Genomic DNA, 20,425 nt, shown 5'->3' with positions numbered 1-20,425 from the left:
TCCAGCATTAACAGCTCAACATTGTAGCAGCAAGAAGACGTCCTGTTGTACTTCTACCACTGTAAACAGTCATCAGTCACAAATTGATAAATGAAAGCGTGTGATTGAGTTGCTTCCCTTTATGTGCACTAATGAAAAAGAGTGTAAGAGCCTAGAGGAGCAGAGTACGGAGAGCACAGCCACACATGAGATAAAAAGTCAGGTTTGTAAAAGGTCACCACTAGCCAATTCCTATCCCCTCTCTCCGTGGGTTTCTCTTATTGGCTGCTAGTGGTAATCATGACCTTTTCTCCACTGTCTCTCTCTCACGCACACACACACAGAGAAACAGAATGAAGACATGGACCAGCACACAGTAACACATACACACACACGCACCTAAATCGCCACACCCGTTGTTGCACACACGTTGTTGCACACACATTTAATCTTACCCTTGGGTGCACGCCTGCACACACACACACACACACACACACACACACACACACACACACACCGCACAAAGTCATACCAGCAGGTATGTAAACGGACTCACACAAACATTCAGTTAATCATGATGTATCTCTTTGCAGGGGGAGCCAGGCAGAGATGGAGATCCAGGGACTCCTGGTGTACCTGTGAGTGAAGGGTCATACTGCTTCCACTGGGTGGCAGTGACGCTTATGTTTCTATAGGTTTAATGGGGATTCTGGGTTTTAATAATGTGTGTTTGTGTGTATGTGTGCAGTTACAAGGAACAAATGTCCCCGCAAGGACACAAGGATAAGGAAGAATATGGTGGCCAGTCCTCACTTACAATGAGCTAATTTGTGGTTAGAACTTGAGTTTTAATTTTTTGTAAAGTCTGTCCGTAGTTAATATCATAAATCCCCTGATACAAGTCACCACAAAGATTTTATCACAAAATAAATATGATAATAATGAACTCTGCCAATATAACACCTCTCTAAAAGTGACTTTACAAGGTACTTCACACGATTAAAATCCGGCAGCATATAAAACACATAAAAATGCAATAAAAGACTGAACAGAAAACAGTGCAAGCAAACAGCAGAGCAGAATTCAATACAATACTAAAACTGACTAAATGAGAAGAGACAAACTAAAAAATGAGGGAATAAAGTATAGCAAGGAAGCTCCAGACAGTAATGTAAAATCATAAAATCAAGTACAGTTATTCTGATCAAGTATACTTGTATTTACTGACTAAACTGAGCTAATCTGTTTAGGAGAGTTGTTCCAGAGTCTCTCTGCCCTCATGGCAAAGCTTCAGCTCGCTTTGGTGTTTAGACTCAACTTCTCAACTACCATATGAGGATCATAGTGTCACAGTACAGATTCTTGGCTCAATGCAAAGACTAGTGGTGTAACGGACCACAGTTGACACTCGCAGTTTGGAAAGCATGTGAACCGCGGATCAATTGCAAAGTTTAACCATAATAAAAGTGTGAAATACCTTTTTACTGATGCTGTTACTTAACGTAGGCTGATAAATCTCTCTCTCTCTCTCTCACCGGTGCCTACACGACCGGTACTTAAATGCCTGCGCTGCTCTCTGATGCTCCGAAACAGACGTTAGAGGCAACAGAAGCATCGCTGCATGTCACGCTAGTTAACACTAACAGTACATTTGGCAGCAGGTAACGTTGATGTAACGTTACCGTTAGCTAATAGCTGGATTAAACACGGTTAAAATGCTGACAGCTAAACGGTGTAAAAGTGTGACAGTATTTCACTGTAGAGGATCCCAACAGCGGGACGTACAACAGTCTGTCGCTAAAGCTATGAGCTAAAAGACACAAACTAGCACTCTGGTCACTGATGTTGTTGGAAAAACAACACAGACGTGAATGTTGCGTTTACTTGAAACTGATAAAACTCGTTTAAAGTTATTGTAAAATACCCTTTTCTCATCTGTTTTTGTCATTTAACAGCAATTTACTGATGAAAGAAGTTATTATTGTTAAAGGTTATTGTTCCATTTTTAATAAACCATTTAAATTCCCCCCTTTTTTGTACTGATCCGAAAATTGATCCGATCCGTGACTCAAACCCGTGAACCGATCCGAACCGTGAGTTTTTTTTATCCATTGCACCCCTGTCAAAGACCCAATGTAAACACTCAGGCATGGCAGGTGGAATTACAGGCATTTAACTAACAATCAATGGTCAGTTTACAGACTTACAGTTGGCAATTATAACATTCTAAATGGGCAAACAAATTTGACAAAGTGAAGGCATAAGGGCAGGTCAGAGACAGGCAGCAGGTCTAAGACTTGTGAAGAATGAAAGGGAATTTCAAAGGAATCACCACTTACCTTTGCCAGAGTATAAACTGCTCTACAAAAGAGCCATGGTTGTTAGATAGTTATTACACAGGTACAAATACATATCTCTCTAATAAATGTGTGAACTTACTGTCCAGTTAGTGACTGTGCTAACATGCTTGATAACTGATAGTTAATGGTGGCTAATAGTTAGCGATATGGCAAGTTCAGAGAGCTATTGTTACCATTTTGTCACAGCTGAGACACAGTAGGAAAAGCACATATGCTATTTATAACATTAACAATGACTCTGTTCTATTCAAATGTCCCAGTAAGCCATGACAGTGTGACGGTTAGCCAGCTTGAACAATACCAGGACCCTGAAACTGAAGCAGCTAAATGGAATTCATCATTGATTTTATTATTTAAATGTGTGCTTTTCCTACTGTGACATTTCAAAATGTTTTCTGACTGACTAGCGCTAGCATGTTCCCAGCTAGTGTTAGAGGGGTAAACTTATAAAAAGATGAAAAAGAAAAATTCTTCATGAATAATTTCACAAGGTTAATAAGGCTTCATAAGGAGAGAGAAGCAGAATTGCAGAATTGATTCAACCTGTTCATCCACGTTGAGATTATCATCCTCATCAATAATTGGTAATGAGCAAACATAATGGCATGAATCGATCTGTGATCTGCAATTTCCAGCTTTCAAGCCAAGCTTTGTAATTTACACGTTTCAATAGGAATGATGCCAAATGAGTAGCATTTAAGAATTGATCAGTAAGTATCGATTACTGAGGCATCGATCTTCACGTCTCTAGATGGGGTTTAGACAATAAATCCAGTGAGGTGTGGGTGTGTGTGTGTGTGTGTGTGTGTGTGTGTGTGTTTGTGTTTTCACACAGCAGTAGCAATATTGCATCATGTGGAGACAGAGTTGTGTAGTCCTGTCTGTGACACTTGAGACAGATAAAACGATTGTATGTCTCAGTATGCAGCTTAATGTTCACACTGTTATTCCATAGGGTTGAGAGCAGCCCATCCTCCTTGTGACACACTCTTAAGGCTAAATACATCAGTGAATCACAAGTTTGTCACTGCTGAAATGTATAAGACATATGTTTGCCTTTAGACAGACTTCCCAATACTTACTGGGAAAAATATATATGACTACACTGCAGTTCAGGAGAGGGTGTGTTCTGTTTTCCTGGTTTCTTTTCTCATTACCACTTGTCTTCTACTGGAAAGTAAAGTGGCGTTCGGATTACAGTGCAGAACTCTGTTTTTTGCAAAGGCCCGTAGGCTACAATGTGAGTGTTGCTTGGAGATAATTACAGATTGAAACAACATTTTTGTAACAAACTTGTTAGCTGCATCTGAGGGCTCATATTTTGCAAAGCAAATGTTAGATGAAAATACAATCTCATCAGCAGATTGAGTTTGCTCAGTTGCAATGGAACTGAAGATATTAGTATTCAAACATATTTCATTACATGGTGGTGGCACGGAATGTGTGAAAAATCTGTGTGGCCACCATGGAAAACAATGCCAATGTAAAGTCAATGAGAAGATGACGTAGCATTAAGAGCGACTACGGTAGCGAGTACTATGTAAGGCCGAAATTCCGTGTAAGGAGGTTAGTTGGGGGGGTGGTTGGGTCAAACACAGGACTTTCACCCAGGAGCACGGGGTTCGTGTCCCGCATGTCAAGTTTCCTAAAGGCACTTTCTTCTTTTCCGTCCTGTTCTTCTCGCGTGTAACGGAACCGTAAGCCCACCCACGACCTTTTCCTCAACCCAACCGTCCCGTTCTTCCCGCATGTCACGGAACCGTAAGCCCACCCATAACTTAAGGGGCCGTGTTTATTTAACGGAATTCTTCCATGGGCCCATCACAGAATTTTTGGCGATCCTTGTTCATTTCACAGAATTCTTCCGTGGGCCCATCACGGAATGTTTTGCGATTCTGTGAAACTGCCACAGATTTTGAGTTAAGGGGCCGTGTTCATTTCATGGAATTCTGGGAGATCAGGTTGGAGCATCTCTAGGATTTATAATTCATGCTGTCAAGTAATGGTTGACAGTTCATTCATCACATACATACTAACATGCATCCTGTGTAGACGGGGGATCGCAGATAGTCACAGGAAAGTGTAACTGAAGGGAGTGTTACTTCTTGAAAATAGTATGACAGAGAAACTAAGGGACTGTTCGTTATTTATTTAAGGGGCCACCGGAGGAGTTTTGGGATCTTTAGTCAAAATAGACATGACCCTCCCCTCGCCAGTATTAATTTTTCTATGACCCTCCAAAACGATTTGGAAAAAAGGCATGACCCTCCCCCTACAATTTATCAATGCCTTCTGTACTGGTTTGCGCTTGGCAAAGATATACAGATTCCCTTTGTTTTTTTACAGCCATGACATACGTGTCTAAACCTCTGCATTCTCATCTTACGCATCGCACTCCTCTGTTATGGTGTGGTGGCCATTTCAGTAGATTTACTCACTAACACTGTTGTGGAAACACAATAAGCATGGAAACTAAATGCACAATTCCTGCATTACTGCATTACTTCAAATACTAAGTTACTCCTCTAGTAAACTAGTATTCATATGAAATAAAACATTGAGACCATTCAACAAAGCACACTAGGTAATAACTGGTTGCTATGGACTCATCACTAGGCTTCCTCCACTTCGCCGTTTAAACAAAGTGGAATAAACGTAAGTCCAAATCTACACAAAACTATTAATTAGTAAGCTGACATCAAATTATATATTATATTATTATATACATGGCATTTAGGAAACCTTTATTGCAATGTTGGCACGGCAAGATGTCCAGACTAGTGCAACAGTAATTTTCGTTTTTTTGCGTCCTGCTGCTCCCATCGTCAGCCAGGTAATATTTTTTTTATTAAAGCAGCATATGAAATCAGATGTATTACCTACCACCATTTAGTTGTTTTGTGTTATTTAAGATATTTATAAAATATCTGGTCATGCCAGACGTAATTATTCCCCTCATTTTTTAAACAATGCAATTATCCGTTTCAGCCACCAGGGGGCAGTGCTCCCCCTGCCCCCCAGCAAACTCATGGGTCAGACCCATCTGGTAGCGAAGAAGGGCCGAGACTGAGAGCTACATGGAAAAATATGCACCAAACAAGCCACTTTGAAATTTTGCTGTTTTCATGAATACAAAAGTTGGGTTACCAACTAGCCCTTTTGTGCTAAAGGCACAAAAGTGGGAATTGGGCCAACAAAGAGATATAAGGCCTCTGGGAACACTTAGGCACTGAAATTGGCTACAATTGCTGCTGTTGGTGATCAGTTTGGATATTCAACTTCACAGTGTGGGTACATGTGACCCAAAGAGGCAGGCCATCTCATCTCTCAAGAGCCTAAAGGCCCTGACACACCAACCCGATTATCAGCCGTCGGACAGTCTGGCGAGGTCGGTGGCTCAAGTCTGTTCAGTGTGTTCCGTGCCGTCGTCAGCTGGAGGAGCCGGCGGCCTTCATTTGAGCCGATTTGACATGTTGAATCGGAAGGCGGGCAGTCGGACTCAATGACCAATATGATTGGTGGAGTGCTAACCTGGAAATGACGAGCGGGATGAGCCTGACGAACGGCTCTCAAAATCTGACAAAAATCTTTTAAACTGACCTTTGTCGATCTGAAATGAAGACAGATTCAGCAACTGCATGACCTATTTCTCGCTTAAAATATTTTCAGAAACACGTTTCAGTGAACTATCTTCGTAAAATATGAGATCGTATTCCGAAAGAGCTGCCATTATGGTGGCCAGACCCAAGTGACGCGTTCGTCCAATCAGCTGCCGGTTTTTTATTTTTTGGGCCACAATACAGATTAGCGCCGCCTGCTGTTATGGAGACGTATTACGTCTCGCACACATGCAACGTGCGAACGTACTCTCAAATCGGTGTCACTTCGGTGTGTTCCAAAGCACTTTTTGGACCAACTCGGGGAGGCAATCCATCCGACTGCCTTTTCTGCCAACGGTCGGCCGTCAGGTTGGTGTGTCAGAGCCTTAAAGCTTGGGAACCTGTTTATGTGGAGCATTGTAGCATGAATAGCTTTAAATGATGTTTGGTGAGTTTCTTAAAGGGGTGGTTCAGAATTTTGGACATAGGACCTCATTTCCAAGTTAGTCAGTATGTTATTTATCAGTGGAGACCGTTTTCAACACTTTTCATCCAGTCCTTCTAGTTGCAGAGTTCGCTGATGCTAGGCTAGAAGAGGACAAGGGATTGTCCGATGGGTGTGGCAGTTGGTATCCATGCAGGTCAGCAGGACCGAGTACGACACGCAGGATGAAGTAAAAGAGAAGAAGAAGAAAGAGCATGCAAGTCTGCTGTCATCTTTTACTTAAAGGTCTTGGTCCGAAGACAGTGTCAAAGATGACCCTGGCCACTCCCTCGTCCTAAATTTTCCTGGCATTCATTTTAAACTAATCATTACCTTTTTGACATTAAATATCCCTAGTTTCAATACCTAACTCTCCCATAATTTAAACCTAGAGATATTTAGCTGCATGTAGAATACAAATATAGCTAACATTATTATTTAGCATTAAAACATAATACAATAGTGTAAACATCAAACCACTTGAAAAGCAATCACATTATCAAGGATGCGGTCACATAAAGCATCAAAGCATTCTTATATGTGTTGGAGCACCCTCTTCTCACAGCAGGATATTGGTGAGACTCTTCTTTCCTGTTGTTTCAGTATCCTTTGATCAGTGTCTTTAGTTGAAGATTAGAATCTCTAGTTGTGTCCACTGGTGCAGTTCCTGACTCTCCAGGACTGTGCCAGTATTAGCAGTCATGAAGTGTAATTCCTGTCCTGGGGTTTCAACTAATGTCAATTAGGAGTCTTACCAGAGTCCAGTTGTGGATGAGTTAAAGGGGTAGTTCAGAATTTTGGACATAGGACCTCATTTTCAAGTTAGCCAGTATGTTATTTATCAGTTGAGACCGTTTTCAACACTTTTCATCCAGTCCTTCTAGTTGCAGAGTTCGCTGGTGCTAGGCTAGCGCAAGTCAACAGTATCTGCTAGCCTGCCACTAAAAACCCACTCCACAGTACACCCGAGGCAAATAAATTATAACGCCAGACTATCGATGTAAATGTCTGTGTTGATAGAATAATGTTAGAAATAAAACTACCCTTGCATCGCATTGCAATAGTTATACTTATTTTTACCTAGGCTACCGAGGAAGCCGGTTTCCATGACAATCACCATCACGCAAGTTTATTTACCTGCTGCTGCAATTTGCATGTAATCTGTCCGAGCTTACATGACTTTTCTGTCAGCAATTATCTAAAGTTAGCGGTCAGCCCAGCCAGGTATCTACCAAGAGTCTAGCTATACCTTTAGCTAACGTTGTCACTCTCCACAATGCATTGAACTGTAACGTTATCTCCACTAACGTTGTCAGTCTCAATCTATCAGTAGCAGCTAGGCTAACATTATGAAAGGGCTTTATTAGCTAGAGTAGCCAACCAAAAGTTATTACCTGTTCACCAGTAGCTGTTGGTGCATCTGGAAAGACGGATGGAACCGCATTCATTGTCCGTGACTTGTGGTCCTTTAGATTTTTCTTTCTTTAGGGTTTTTCAAAGTCGCCTGGTCTAAAATGATCACTACACAATCGCCACTTGAGTAGAGTCTCCACCGGTGTCTTGATGTCCAAGCCAGCAGGAAGCCACAGTTGGTTCCTTTCTGGATCTCCCAATGGAAATTTGTGGAAACTTTGTGGTGCCCATCTGTTTTTTTTGTTGTTTTTTTTACAATTTCTAAATGCACACTGAATCACCATGTTGCCTAGTCCTTAGTTTCCAATCCAATGCTTCAATACCAATGTAGGCTACTAGGTGTCCCGACTGTAGTGCGCTTCTCTGTTTACTTTTCGGCGCAGTACTACTAACAAAGTAAAATTCCGCTGCTGCTGAGAAACTAGTCCCTCAAAATGTAATGCATTATTCTATCAACACAGACATTTACATCGATAGTCTGGCGTTATAATTTATTTGCCTCGGGTGAACTGTGGAGTGGGTAAGACTGTTTTTAGTGGCAGGCTAGCAGATACTGTTGACTTGCGCTAGCCTAGCACCAGCGAACTCTGCAACTAGAAGGACTGGATGAAAAGTGTTGAAAACGGTCTCAACTGATAAATAACATACTGGCTAACTTGAAAATGAGGTCCTATGTCCAAAATTCTGAACTACCCCTTTAACTTATCCACAACTGGACTCTGGTAAGACTCCTAATTGACATTAGTTGAAACCCCAGGACAGGAATTACACTTCATGACTGCTAATACTGGCACAGTCCTGGAGAGTCAGGAACTGCACCAGTGGACACAACTAGAGATTCTAATCTTCAACTAAAGACACTGATCAAAGGATACTGAAACAACAGGAAAGAAGAGTCTCACCAATATCCTGCTGTGAGAAGAGGGTGCTCCAACACATATAAGAATGCTTTGATGCTTTATGTGACCGCATCCTTGATAATGTGATTGCTTTTCAAGTGGTTTGATGTTTACACTATTGTATTATGTTTTAATGCTAAATAATAATGTTAGCTATATTTGTATTCTACATGCAGCTAAATATCTCTAGGTTTAAATTATGGGAGAGTTAGGTATTGAAACTAGGGATATTTAATGTCAAAAAGGTAATGATTAGTTTAAAATGAATGCCAGGAAAATTTAGGACGAGGGAGTGGCCAGGGTCATCTTTGACACTGTCTTCGGACCAAGACCTTTAAGTAAAAGATGACAGCAGACTTGCATGCTCTTTCTTCTTCTTCTCTTTTACTTCATCCTGCGTGTCGTACTCGGTCCTGCTGACCTGCATGGATACCAACTGCCACACCCATCGGACAATCCCTTGTCCTCTTCGTTCTTCTCTAACGCAAGCTGCCCATGGGCCCATGTTAGAACGAACTTAGACCGATCCCTAAGTTTGAAAGAAGCCCTGAAGAAGCTTGCAAAGAACTTGAAAAACTGCTCCAGTTCAACAAAAATCATCTTCTCCATCTCTGTGTTCCGACTCGCCAAAAAAAACAGTTGGTGACCCAAAGTTTCACCTGCTGCTGCAGGAAACGGTCCAGCGGAGCCGCTCTGAGGGAACTAGCCAGATGGGGAAAGCGAGATTCCCTCAAGAACCGCCGCCGCAGCCTCCCACCGTCATCCTCCCGCATGCAGTCTCCATCCATCGCCAAACTTATTCTCTTTTGAATATTGAACAGATTATTGCTGATAGCCAAAATAGAGTTCAAGCATTCTACGATAACTAAATATACATTAATTAACCACCCACCATGTAATTTACCTACTGAGCTCCAAAGGGCCAGTTAGTGTGTGATGTTGCCACTATAGTAGTTTTTCCGTGCGTCGCTTTTGTCATTCAAGCCCTAGTAGCTCCTTAAAATCCTTAGAGAACTTGGAAGCTGATGCCCAAGAAAATCTGCTTTTTTCCCCCTAGCTTTTTCTTTTTGTTTGAACTTCCTTTGCGTAGTTGGATGAAGTAGAAAACTGTGTGCTTCATAGGAAAGTTGCATTACACTGAATGTTTAACTTCCTTGTGTTGCACCGCAAAGCATCTTTTGCATTTTTGACTAGTAATGTGTTGTCAATCATGTTTCAATTCATAATAAATGGCATCGTTTTGTATCTCCAGTGTTTGAGTCTGTATGTGCAATTGGGGCTTTTAAGCATGCTATGGGCAGAGCAGCATGCTGTGGGCATTAACATGCTTTGAAAGTACTCCCAATGATCATGTGTTTCCTTGACAAAACTTCCTTGAAGCAGAATGAGGGAACACTGGTTATTTGTTGCTAAAATAACATACCAGTAAAGAGGAACGTGTGGATGAAAAAGAGGAAGAATTTAAAGGGAAGCAGAACACAGCCAACGCCTTTTTAGCACTTTAGGGAATGCATTACAATAACCAATCTAAAATGTTTTGTAAGCCACCGGTTTTGACAGAAAAGAGAATAGTTCTGCATCAGCAATGCAGAGCAGCAAGCATAGCTCCTCTGACATACTAACTCAGCCTTTGATATGTAAGCTGAAGTTTGTAACTGTATCTCTCTATTTCCCCCTCTTCTCTTTTCCTCCCCACCCTTCCCGTTCTCTTTTCTTTCTTCCATCAGGGTGAAGTGGGACCCATGGGAAGAAAAGGAGAGGTTTGTCGAATTAGACTTGTGTGGTATTAGATATAATCCATTCTGTCTTATTCTGCACCACAGTGAGAAGCCCTGTCAAGCCTGCATGGCTGCTATAGAAAACTTACAGAGCCAATACCTCCAGGCCTGGCCCCCTGGGCAAAAATATACATAACAAAAGCCCTCTTTTCTAAAGGCGCACACATCTGAAATATCAAACACTTACAGTACTGTCTGCAGAATCACAATTCATGGAGATATAGCCTTCCTCAGTTGTGCAAATGCTTTACCATTTGTAGGATATCATTTGACACAAGTTCACACTGTATTAGCATGATTTTTGATCAGTAACAAAAAAAAAACTATGACAGACTACAAAACTTTGGAATGCTGTGTATAGATTTAATTGGTATAATTATATAAATTGATAGTACACCTGTCAACCTAACCATTCTCGCATGGCACGTGCAGTTTGCAAAGATCAGGTGGAAGGTTTACCACTTAAAATACTCAATTTTTAAACAATGGGTGCTTGTTTTTTAGACAGAGGTAGAGAAAGGCAGCTTTTCATTTCTAGCTGGAGACCGTTGATCTTTGCTAACTAAAATGACGACTGCCGCAGGCAGATATTGTCAGCTATAGCTATCTAGCTAATTAAGCTAACTTAGCTTCACACTGTGTTTCAATGTTTCTAGCTGACTTGAAACGAGACCCCTGTAATATGAGTCTTAAACATGCATTTGGTTACCACGGGTACTGTGCTAACAGACTGAGGCTAAAGCTACATGTCTCATACATAAACTCATGAGGATCCATGTAGAAGACATGGAAATAAAGAAACAGCATTTATCTGAACATCATTCTGTGTTGCAGAAGACTTAAAACTAGTGATTGAGACCATAAACTCATTATGAAAATGTTTACTGAGGTAATAAATCAAGTGAGAAGTGGGTCACTTTCTCATAGACTTCTACAGAAACCAAACTCCTTTTGCAACCGCACGTGTCTCCCCCTGCTGGAATTCAGATAGAATGCAGGTTTAAGGCACTTGCGCATTTGCAGCACTTTGCTGAACCGGATGCTTTGTCCATTAATATTATACAGTCTATGACAGAGCCACTAACATTAGCTAACTCTGTTAGCTTGTTGTGAACAATTATTTTTTTCAACACAACCTATAACCCCACTACCTAATGTAAATTACTTATTAATTTGCTCTATGGTAGTAACACAGACCGTAACATTAGCCTACTTCACTGTAGGTACTAAGCTAGTAGCTAGTCATGCTAATGATTGCAATTTACATTGGAGCGGACAAACACACTGCTTCATTCATTCCTTACACTTTTACTCTTGGTTTTGGGAAGTTAAAAAAAGAAGACACAACCCTCTGAACTGTTTAAATACTGAATATTTCTTACTACAGCAAAACTTAACACACCAGCATAGTTATGGTTGGTAAGCAAGTTTGGGCAATGCTGAGGGGCATTGTTCAGAGAACAGTCAATTAATTCTTATGTATGAGATAACATAATGTAGTCAATTATTACAAAATAAGCCTTAATTTCACCTTTTTTCTTTTGTAACCTAATATTTTCTGTCCTCCCTCCTGCTTCTTCAGACAGGAGTGACAGGTGACGTAGGCCACAGGGGGCCTGAAGGAAAGAAAGGGGACATGGGCCACATGGGTGCTGTTGGCCCCAGGGGATTTCCTGGTCATGATGGGATTCCGGGCCAACCAGGCCAACCAGGATATCCTGGGAAACCCGTGAGTGAACCTCCTCCTGACCCTCTCCTCTGGGATATAAAAAAAAAGAAGAAAAAAAAAAGAAATATGGGCTGAAAGAAACAGTCAGTGATTTCCTGCCTGGATTGGGGGAGTTATGTTTGGGAGTAATGGGAGTGTTGCTGTCAGTGTGTGTGGTCTATGTGAAGACAGAGAGTGGAGCGTTGAGAAGGTCCTGGAAATCTCCAGGCACACTCAATCACAGTCCCACAGTGGATTCGGCTGAATCAAAGTGTAATTGTGTGTTGCAGGGCAAGCCTCCCTCAGATGAACATCTTCTAAAGCTCTGCACTGATGTTCTGCGTAGTAAGTATCTGTTTGTTTTTATGTCACTTTGTGAAAACCAGAGTCTGGGATATGAAAGCCCAAAATTCACTCCCAGCACACACCAAATGCTGCACACACCAACAGTTATCTCAGACGTAGAGTTGCACATTTTACATTGATTTGAACTGATTATAACACACTGGGTCAAACTGCGGTATTTGGTGAACAATTTAATTTATTATTCTCTCAGTAAAAAGTAGCACAATGTTAAATACCCAACGTATAATGGGTATTATTATTTTTTACCTTTATTGACAAGAAAGTGAAAGTCATTAAGTGGGTACATTCCACAGTCTTTGACCTCAGCCCAAAACGAATCAAGCAAAGCTATGGGTGCTTTCCATTTCAACATGCCTCCTTGCTTCACTCACCTTTATCCATTAATCATAGCTCCTTCCAACAGTAGCTGCATTTACATAGACCCTAATATTCCACTAATAATCAGAATAATAGCCCACTCAGAATAAAAATGCCTCATGTAACCACTTCAATCGGAAGAGACTGGCCTGATCAGGCCCAATCGAAAAGACTTTTCAAACGTGTTGACAGGGGTGGTGTAAACCTTTGATAATCTGTTCAATAGGAAAATATGAATGCCTAATCATTCTGCGCATGTTTGTCCCACATAGGGGTAACATTAGCTACGTTGCTTCCGGGAAGGACTAAAACTTGGCGGTAGCAAAACAAAATGAGTCTGTGGCTGATGTAACTTTTTGTTGGAGACCCTAATTAAAAAATTTAATTTAAAAACCCTGATTAAATGCTTTGGGGCATGTAAACGCACATCTTATCACTTTATTTAGGGTCCATATAATCAGTTAAGTTGGAATTTATAGTTAGGATGATCTCAATTGGGTTTAAGAAATATCATAGACATTATGATGCAAGAGGCTGGATGGAGCCCACTGGCTGCCCGCTGCTAGTATGCATAGGATGGGTTAAGGATTAGGATAGGATTCTTGTTGTTTGTAAGGTACAAACTTGGTTTAAAGACATGCCAATATACCAGAGCACGTTTTTCTCCCATCCCGGAAGGCTATGTGGAATAGCCAGACCCTCCTCCGTTCTGCAGCGCATGGATGGTCTGGCAAAGTGAGACTAGGTTTACAGTAGTCTCACATTGCCAGACCTCCACAGCGCTGTGTCAGCGTTGAAGTAACGTCAGGCTACACTGCCTATTTATTCATGGATAGGGAAAAAAAAAAAATTCTGGCTTGTTTGTATTTCTGTAAACCAATCCTAACCGTCCTGGGGTGGCGCTAAGCCCAGATAGCGGAGATAACAAGAGGGGAGGGAACAGATATCAGGCTTTATTTCAGCAATGTACATCCGTTGAGCCAGACTAGGCCTACAGTATTATGTGGTCAGACTCTTTTATGAATCAGTTTTGACATAATATTTAATATCCAAATGCTCAGCACGTTCTGGCTGTGCCCTGCAGATCAACTCCCAGCACTGCTCCAGACCCTGGCCCCCCCAGCTAGGTGTGAACCATGCCAGAGCATGAAGGGACCCGCGGGCGAGCCAGGAGCCCCAGGACCCAAAGGCTCCATGGGCACTCCAGGCTACCCTGGCAGGAGTGGCACTCCCGGTTACCCAGGACCTTCTGGAATGCAGGGCCCTGCAGGCCTCAAAGGTGATATGACCCATCCTTTTTTAAGGGAATAATCAACACGTTATGTTATCGGTATTCAGGGTTGGGTCAGATTACTTTGAAATGTAATCCATTACTGACTACAAATTACATAGCAATTTTTGTAATCAGTAACGTAATCAGTTGGATTACCCAAAACATTTAACGTAATCTGATTACTTTAGGATTACTTTTAGTCACTTCAATAAATATGCACCTTAAGTAAAAGACACCGCCACAGAATTGATCAATGAATTCTCATTTTATTTTTCTCTTTATTATTTCATTACATCTAAGAATCTTTTTGCTCTATTAAAGCATTCCTGTGTGAACTAACTAAAAACATTATTAACTAAAAACGTTATATTTATTACTTATATATTATTACTTTCCTTACTCTGTATATGTATATCAGTACATAGCCTCATATCAATCTGTTTAACTCTTTTCTCACATCATATTGAATGTTTAAAACTAAAAACATTCCTAAAACATTTTTTTCATATTTCTCTCTCTGAACATTTCTCATAACATATCCACAACATATCTTTCAAAATCTCAAAATAAATGTATACATATCTTAGAACAGTCTAAAAAGTGAACATGTTCTTTTTCAACATATTAGCATTTTTTTATTATTATTTCCTCAACACATCTAATTTTTCAAAGCACATTAATCAAAGGCCACAGAAACAAGTTTTCTGTTGTATCGCAAAAAGTTGCATTGTTTGCATGATAACATGTAATCAGATAAACCTCAACAATGTAACTGTAATCTGATTACACATTTTTGTATTGTAATCTGGGCTGATTATAGTTACTTGATTTTTGTAATCTTGAGTACCTAATCCAGATTACATGTAATCCGTTACTACCCAACCCTGTCGGTATTCAATGCTCCTTCTTAAACCAGTGGTGTCTGATCCACTGTCTATAGTGGTGACAAATATCTTTCAATCAGTCTCTTTACCCTGATGAAAACAAGGCAATAAATAACAACACAACTTCATGAAGAAGAGCTAGGACAAAATTGACTGTTGCTTTCATCAACGATTAAAATCAAAACAGTGTCAACAACTAACAAATTGGATATGTTGATGTTCACTGTACCCCATAAAACAAGATCATTAAAACAAGCGAACATCAGTGAAAGTCAGCAGAGCAAAAGACAACAAATACTGAATGCAAACCCATCTCAATGAGCTGTCTTTGATGTATTACCCCTTCAAGATGAAGTGGCTAATCAGCTGTGAAAGATGCCAAACTGTACCACTCCACTGCTGTGTACTATTTCCACAGCAACTTCAGGTTCCAGGCTTGGCTGAAAACACTGAGGGATGAGACTGAAAGCTGGACTTGGAGACAAGAGTTTTATTAGAATTCATTTAATCTGATTTTGCAAGTCACCAACTGTATGGAAGTACAACACTAGACCCCGTTAAACTCTTCAGTGCGGTTTGGTTCTTTATGAGCCACTCAGTAAACAAATTTAGTTTCTAGTTTTTGGTTGGCCAACCCCCTAGAAGATAAACCCTACTGACTTTGGTAATCCCCTGATTTTTCCTGTAGTGCCACCAGCAGATCAAGGTTTTCACTTATTCAGTAATATATATCAGCATCTAGTAGATGGATTGGCACACCTTTGTACAAACATGCATGGTTCCCAGATGATGAATCCTTATGACTTTAGGAATCCTCTGACTTTTCATCCAGCACCACAAGGAGGTTGACATTTTCTCATTTTCTGGAATGAACCGTAGTAAGACATCCTCAGCAGGTGGAGTACAGTTTGCTTCAAGTCCACGTTGCGGTTCTATTCATCTGTGCATTGTGAACACAACCCGCTTCAGGTTCGTTTAGCCTTTTGCGTTTGTATTTTAGCCCTGAGGCCCCATCAGAGCTGAAGTAGACCAGAAACCGAACTGATTAATTGTGAGTCCCTTTTCTGTTCGTCCACGTTTTGGTCCACTTTAAGAGGACTGAGTTTGGTTCGTTTAAAGAGGACTAAGGGCCCTATCTTGCACCCGGCGCAATTGACTTTGTACACCAACGCATGTATCATTCCTATTTTGCACCCGACGCACAGCGGACTTTTCCCTCCACAGACTCACGTCGGTAAATTAGGGAATGAACTTGCGCTTCCAGGGGCGGTTCAGCAGAAAAAGGAGCCGTGTTCCAGCGCAAACGTTCCCTAGTGCTATTTTGCAGTTTCAGAAAACAGTTCCGCCACAGACCAGGAAAAACCTAGTCTAATGTCAGTGGTGCGTTATTCAGATGCTATTTTAAGGGAGCATGCTTGGCCGTAATGTAGAGTGTGCACACTGTGCATACACTTTGCTTTTCTCATCTCACGGACCCAGCAGTTCCCATTTTTGCAAAAAATATGACCTTGTTTTACACAACATTTCCATGAATCATGGATGTGTTGAAGACATAAATGAGGAAATATTAGAGGACTTAAGGAGATGTGATGTTGAACTGCATGCGCCGATGCCACTTAACCCAAATGCCCCTGCAGCAGCAGCACGGGAGAGGAGAGACAGAAGAGCTGCATCGTCTATAGTGAGGTCATCTCGGTCTAATGTTAATGTCTAATGTTGAAAGCCTGCATTGCAAAAATATCGCCACGCGTTCATAACCTCGTGATTCAGTGAGAGCGAGCTCAAAACATCGGAAAGTATGTTTTTGTGACATTTCTTTATTTACATTTTGACAAAAAGAAAAATCAATAGCAAACGTTGGTCTCCTCGGCTGTGAACCGCTCCTGGCGTGCGCCCATGGATGTATTAAAGAGCGTGCGCCTAGCAAATCCACCATTATAATAGCAATCCGCCATGGAACAAGCGCGCCTGCTTTTAAAGGGAATGTTAGATAACGCTCTGGCTGATTGGTTTATTGCACGTTACGCCCAAACCACACCTACGAGTAATGTAGCTACTTCAGACCAACCCATTTTAGATTTGCGTCGGCCGCAAGAGTCATTTATCCCGCCGGTATAATAGCAACAGCACCCGAGATCCGCCCACAAAGCTACTTGGGTTTGGCGTTTGATACTTGCGTTTCAGACCGTTAAAATAGGGCCCAAAATGTGAAAACACCCTTAGTCTTTTTACTATATGTCCTGCAGAGAATGTTGTGCCATTTATGGTTTCACACTTCTTAAATCTGCAGCAAAGACTCCCAAAGCTGTAGTTTCATTTAAATGATTTAGATAGCGATGTTAAACTGAACCTGTTGAAATCCTGTCTAATGGTTCATGTATGGACTCTGCACTGAAGCTACTGTGTCCATAATGGATGTAAATGTTACCCAAAACGTCATGCCAGTGCTTTAATTAATATAATTAAATAAATCCAGATTGTCAAAAAAGAAAGATCAGAATTAGCGAGATAAATAGCTGTAGAGTTGCCTTGCAATGAAAGCCTGCGGCCTGTTCAACAGCACAAGACTGGACACAGGTGCTTTAGAGGGAACATAGCCTTTCGGTCCCTGCAGCTCTAAATCCGACAGCTCATTTGTAGAAGCTCTAATGCTATTTTTTAAAGCAGACATATTATGTCCCCAGGTGACACAGGACCGAGAGGGCTCAAAGGCAGCAAAGGAGAAGGTTACCGTGGACCTCCTGGAACCCCTGGACAGCCAGGTATGTAAAAAGCCTATCTATCAGCCTGTTTTTTTTTTGTTTTTTTTTAAATGTCTTCACCCATTAAGCTATTTCAGCACCTAACCACAGTATTCTGACATCGGGCCTTTCAGATCTGTGCATTTTTAACGAAAATGCATCAAGGCTGCTTGTAGTGTTACATTTTTAACAAAAAATATGTGGGTGGACCCTGTTTGTACTTAATTTTCAACGAGTACTTTCAGTGACAGCTCGGTCCGTGGGGTGAGGGAGATGTAAGGGCAAGTAACAGACAGTGAGTGCTGTATTTCTCTGGAAGCTATAATAGCTCATTAATTCATGAGAAGATGTAATTTATGATCCTGCATGTGCTATTTATAGTCCATAGAACAAGAACTATGATCAAATTTAATGGAACATTCTTGCCATAAATGATGCAGAAATACCAGTAACAGCTGTGTTCTAACTTATTTTATTATAATTATTTTGTCTTTCCTTATCACTGCAGGGATTCAGGGTCCTCGTGGCTTCGATGGAATCGGCCATCCAGGAAACCAGGGAATTCCTGGAAAACCAGGACCACCAGGAGATCCTGGTAAACGGGGCAACCCAGGGCTTCCAGGGGTTTGTGATATTTCCATGTGTTATCAGACGTACAACGTCAGGGAACATTACAGCAAAGGACCCAACGTCTGATGACACAGCAGTGTGGGAGAGGCTGCTGTTGAACACCCCAAAGTGTTTTAAGGAAATTTACTGTATCACTGATATACAGAGATGTGTGACTGTTGACTCCTTTATGACAAAGTGTGTGTGGGAACAGCTGCAATGGAGGCAGAAATAACCCTGTTAGTTGAGTTAAATTGAAATAAGTGAAATAGGCAGGGCATTGATTTATGATTATGGATGGATTCATAATCAAAGGCGGTCAGCAGGCTAGTGACCTAGTTTACTAAGATATCAGGCTAACATGGCTACTTTACACTTTAAACTGAGTTGTGTTGTTTTTTGTGGAAATAGCAAGACAACTAGGATTTGAAATAACATAAAAAGAAATAGCTACCTCCTCCTTTACCTGAGCTACTCTATGTTTGAGTCAATATTACTGAAGGCTTTGCTAACAAGACAGGATGTTTACCGGCTAACATCACCAGCAGTCCCATCACATTTTTAACACAACACGCATGGACAGAAAACAGACATATCTTCTCAAGAAAATGAATAAAATATAAATGAATAAAAAAAAGAAGAGGTCTTAATGCATTTCAAAAAGCCTAATAAGACCTCCTATGTGGGCTAATGTGGCAAAAAAGAAATGAGATCTCCTACTGACAACTTCTTTAATTAATTAATACCTATTCATGCGTGATCACGGAACGCTGTATCATGTGGATGCGCAGACAGTGTTGTTGTCATTACTTAGAATTCCTCATGGGGGAGACAGAAACTACACACTATAGCTTTAAGTAAAAGTACTAATACCACACTGTAGAAATACTCTGTTAGAAGTAAAAGTCCTGCATTGAAATTGTTACTTAAGTAAAAGTACTGTATGTAAGTATCATCAGGAAAATGTACTTAAAGTATTAAAAGTAAAAGTACTCAATGCAGAAAAAATCTCACATTTTAGGGACTGGAACCGATCCAAACAGTTCTGTCAATCAACTAAGTGTTTAATGGTCTAATCATTTCAGCTGGACTTGTAGGCCATTATATCGTTGGCTAGTTTAATTTATAATAAATCTTATTTTATAAACTACATGTGTTTTGTGTAAAAAAATCTTAATGTGTAAAGTACCTAGTAACTAAAGCTGTCAGTATATTGCAGTGGAGTAAAAAGTACAATACTCTCTTATTATTTTTATTAAAGCCTCCTTCCACGTAGGGAGGGTGGTTGGGTCAAACAACACAGGACTTTCACCCCGGAGACAGGGGTTCGTGTCCCGCGTGTCACGTTTCCTAAACCCAACCGTCCTGTTGTTCTTTTCCTAAACTCAACCGTCCCGTTCTTCTTTACTTAAACTCAACTGTGCCGTTCTTCTTTACTTAAACCTAACTGCGTCAAAAGTGATGGCAATAGTCCCGACAAAGTGTGCTTACATAAAGCGCGTTTAGATCTGACACTAGAGGAGACTTTTAGTGTCAATAACAACGGCAAAGGCACCTGACCAAGCGTCCGTATTTTACGTCATGGGAGTGAGAATGTGTTGGTAGTGAAGATCTGCCTGAGACAAAGTATTGTGTATACAAATGAAAAACAAACAAACAAAAGTGCAGTACACTCCTTGACAATGAATGGGAATGTGTCACAATAAAAGAACCAGACACACCATTTTCACATGATTATCTTGTGAAAGGTTAGCTAACAGCTAGGTAGGCTGTTTGGTCAAAGATAAGAACCTAAAAAGTTGAATAAATGAGAGAACTCACGGTTAAAATCACTCCAACCACATTGTTAGTTTGCAGTACATTATTTCACTGTCAGTCTGCTTCTAGTGCATCCTACATGTAATCCCTTCTGGTGGGAAAATATATTCTTTCACCTATTGTGTTTGGAGCGCCAGGGGTTATGCTAATCCATCAC

General features: G+C 40.9%; 1 protein-coding gene across 1 annotated transcript in view; it reads left to right on the top strand.

The window, feature by feature from the left end:
• si:dkey-225n22.4 (collagen alpha-1(XXI) chain) overlaps nucleotides 1–19,143 on the top strand; it is a 124,153-nt gene extending 105,010 nt beyond the window's left edge. Inside the window, exons 26-32 of the mRNA XM_031300959.2 lie at nucleotides 573–617; nucleotides 10,462–10,494; nucleotides 12,095–12,241; nucleotides 12,511–12,565; nucleotides 14,028–14,222; nucleotides 17,785–17,862; nucleotides 18,350–19,143. Coding sequence (XP_031156819.1) covers nucleotides 573–617; nucleotides 10,462–10,494; nucleotides 12,095–12,241; nucleotides 12,511–12,565; nucleotides 14,028–14,222; nucleotides 17,785–17,862; nucleotides 18,350–18,537 — 741 coding nt within the window. The 3' untranslated portion in view covers nucleotides 18,538–19,143. The remainder of the gene's footprint in view (nucleotides 1–572; nucleotides 618–10,461; nucleotides 10,495–12,094; nucleotides 12,242–12,510; nucleotides 12,566–14,027; nucleotides 14,223–17,784; nucleotides 17,863–18,349) is intronic.
• The last annotated feature ends 1,282 nt before the right edge of the window (nucleotides 19,144–20,425 follow it).

This window comes from Sander lucioperca, chromosome 23, assembly GCF_008315115.2.
Source record: "Sander lucioperca isolate FBNREF2018 chromosome 23, SLUC_FBN_1.2, whole genome shotgun sequence".
Taxonomy (NCBI): Eukaryota; Metazoa; Chordata; class Actinopteri; order Perciformes; family Percidae; genus Sander; species Sander lucioperca.
The sequence above is the reverse complement of the archived record's forward strand: the minus strand, read 5'-3'. Positions and strand labels throughout refer to the sequence as shown.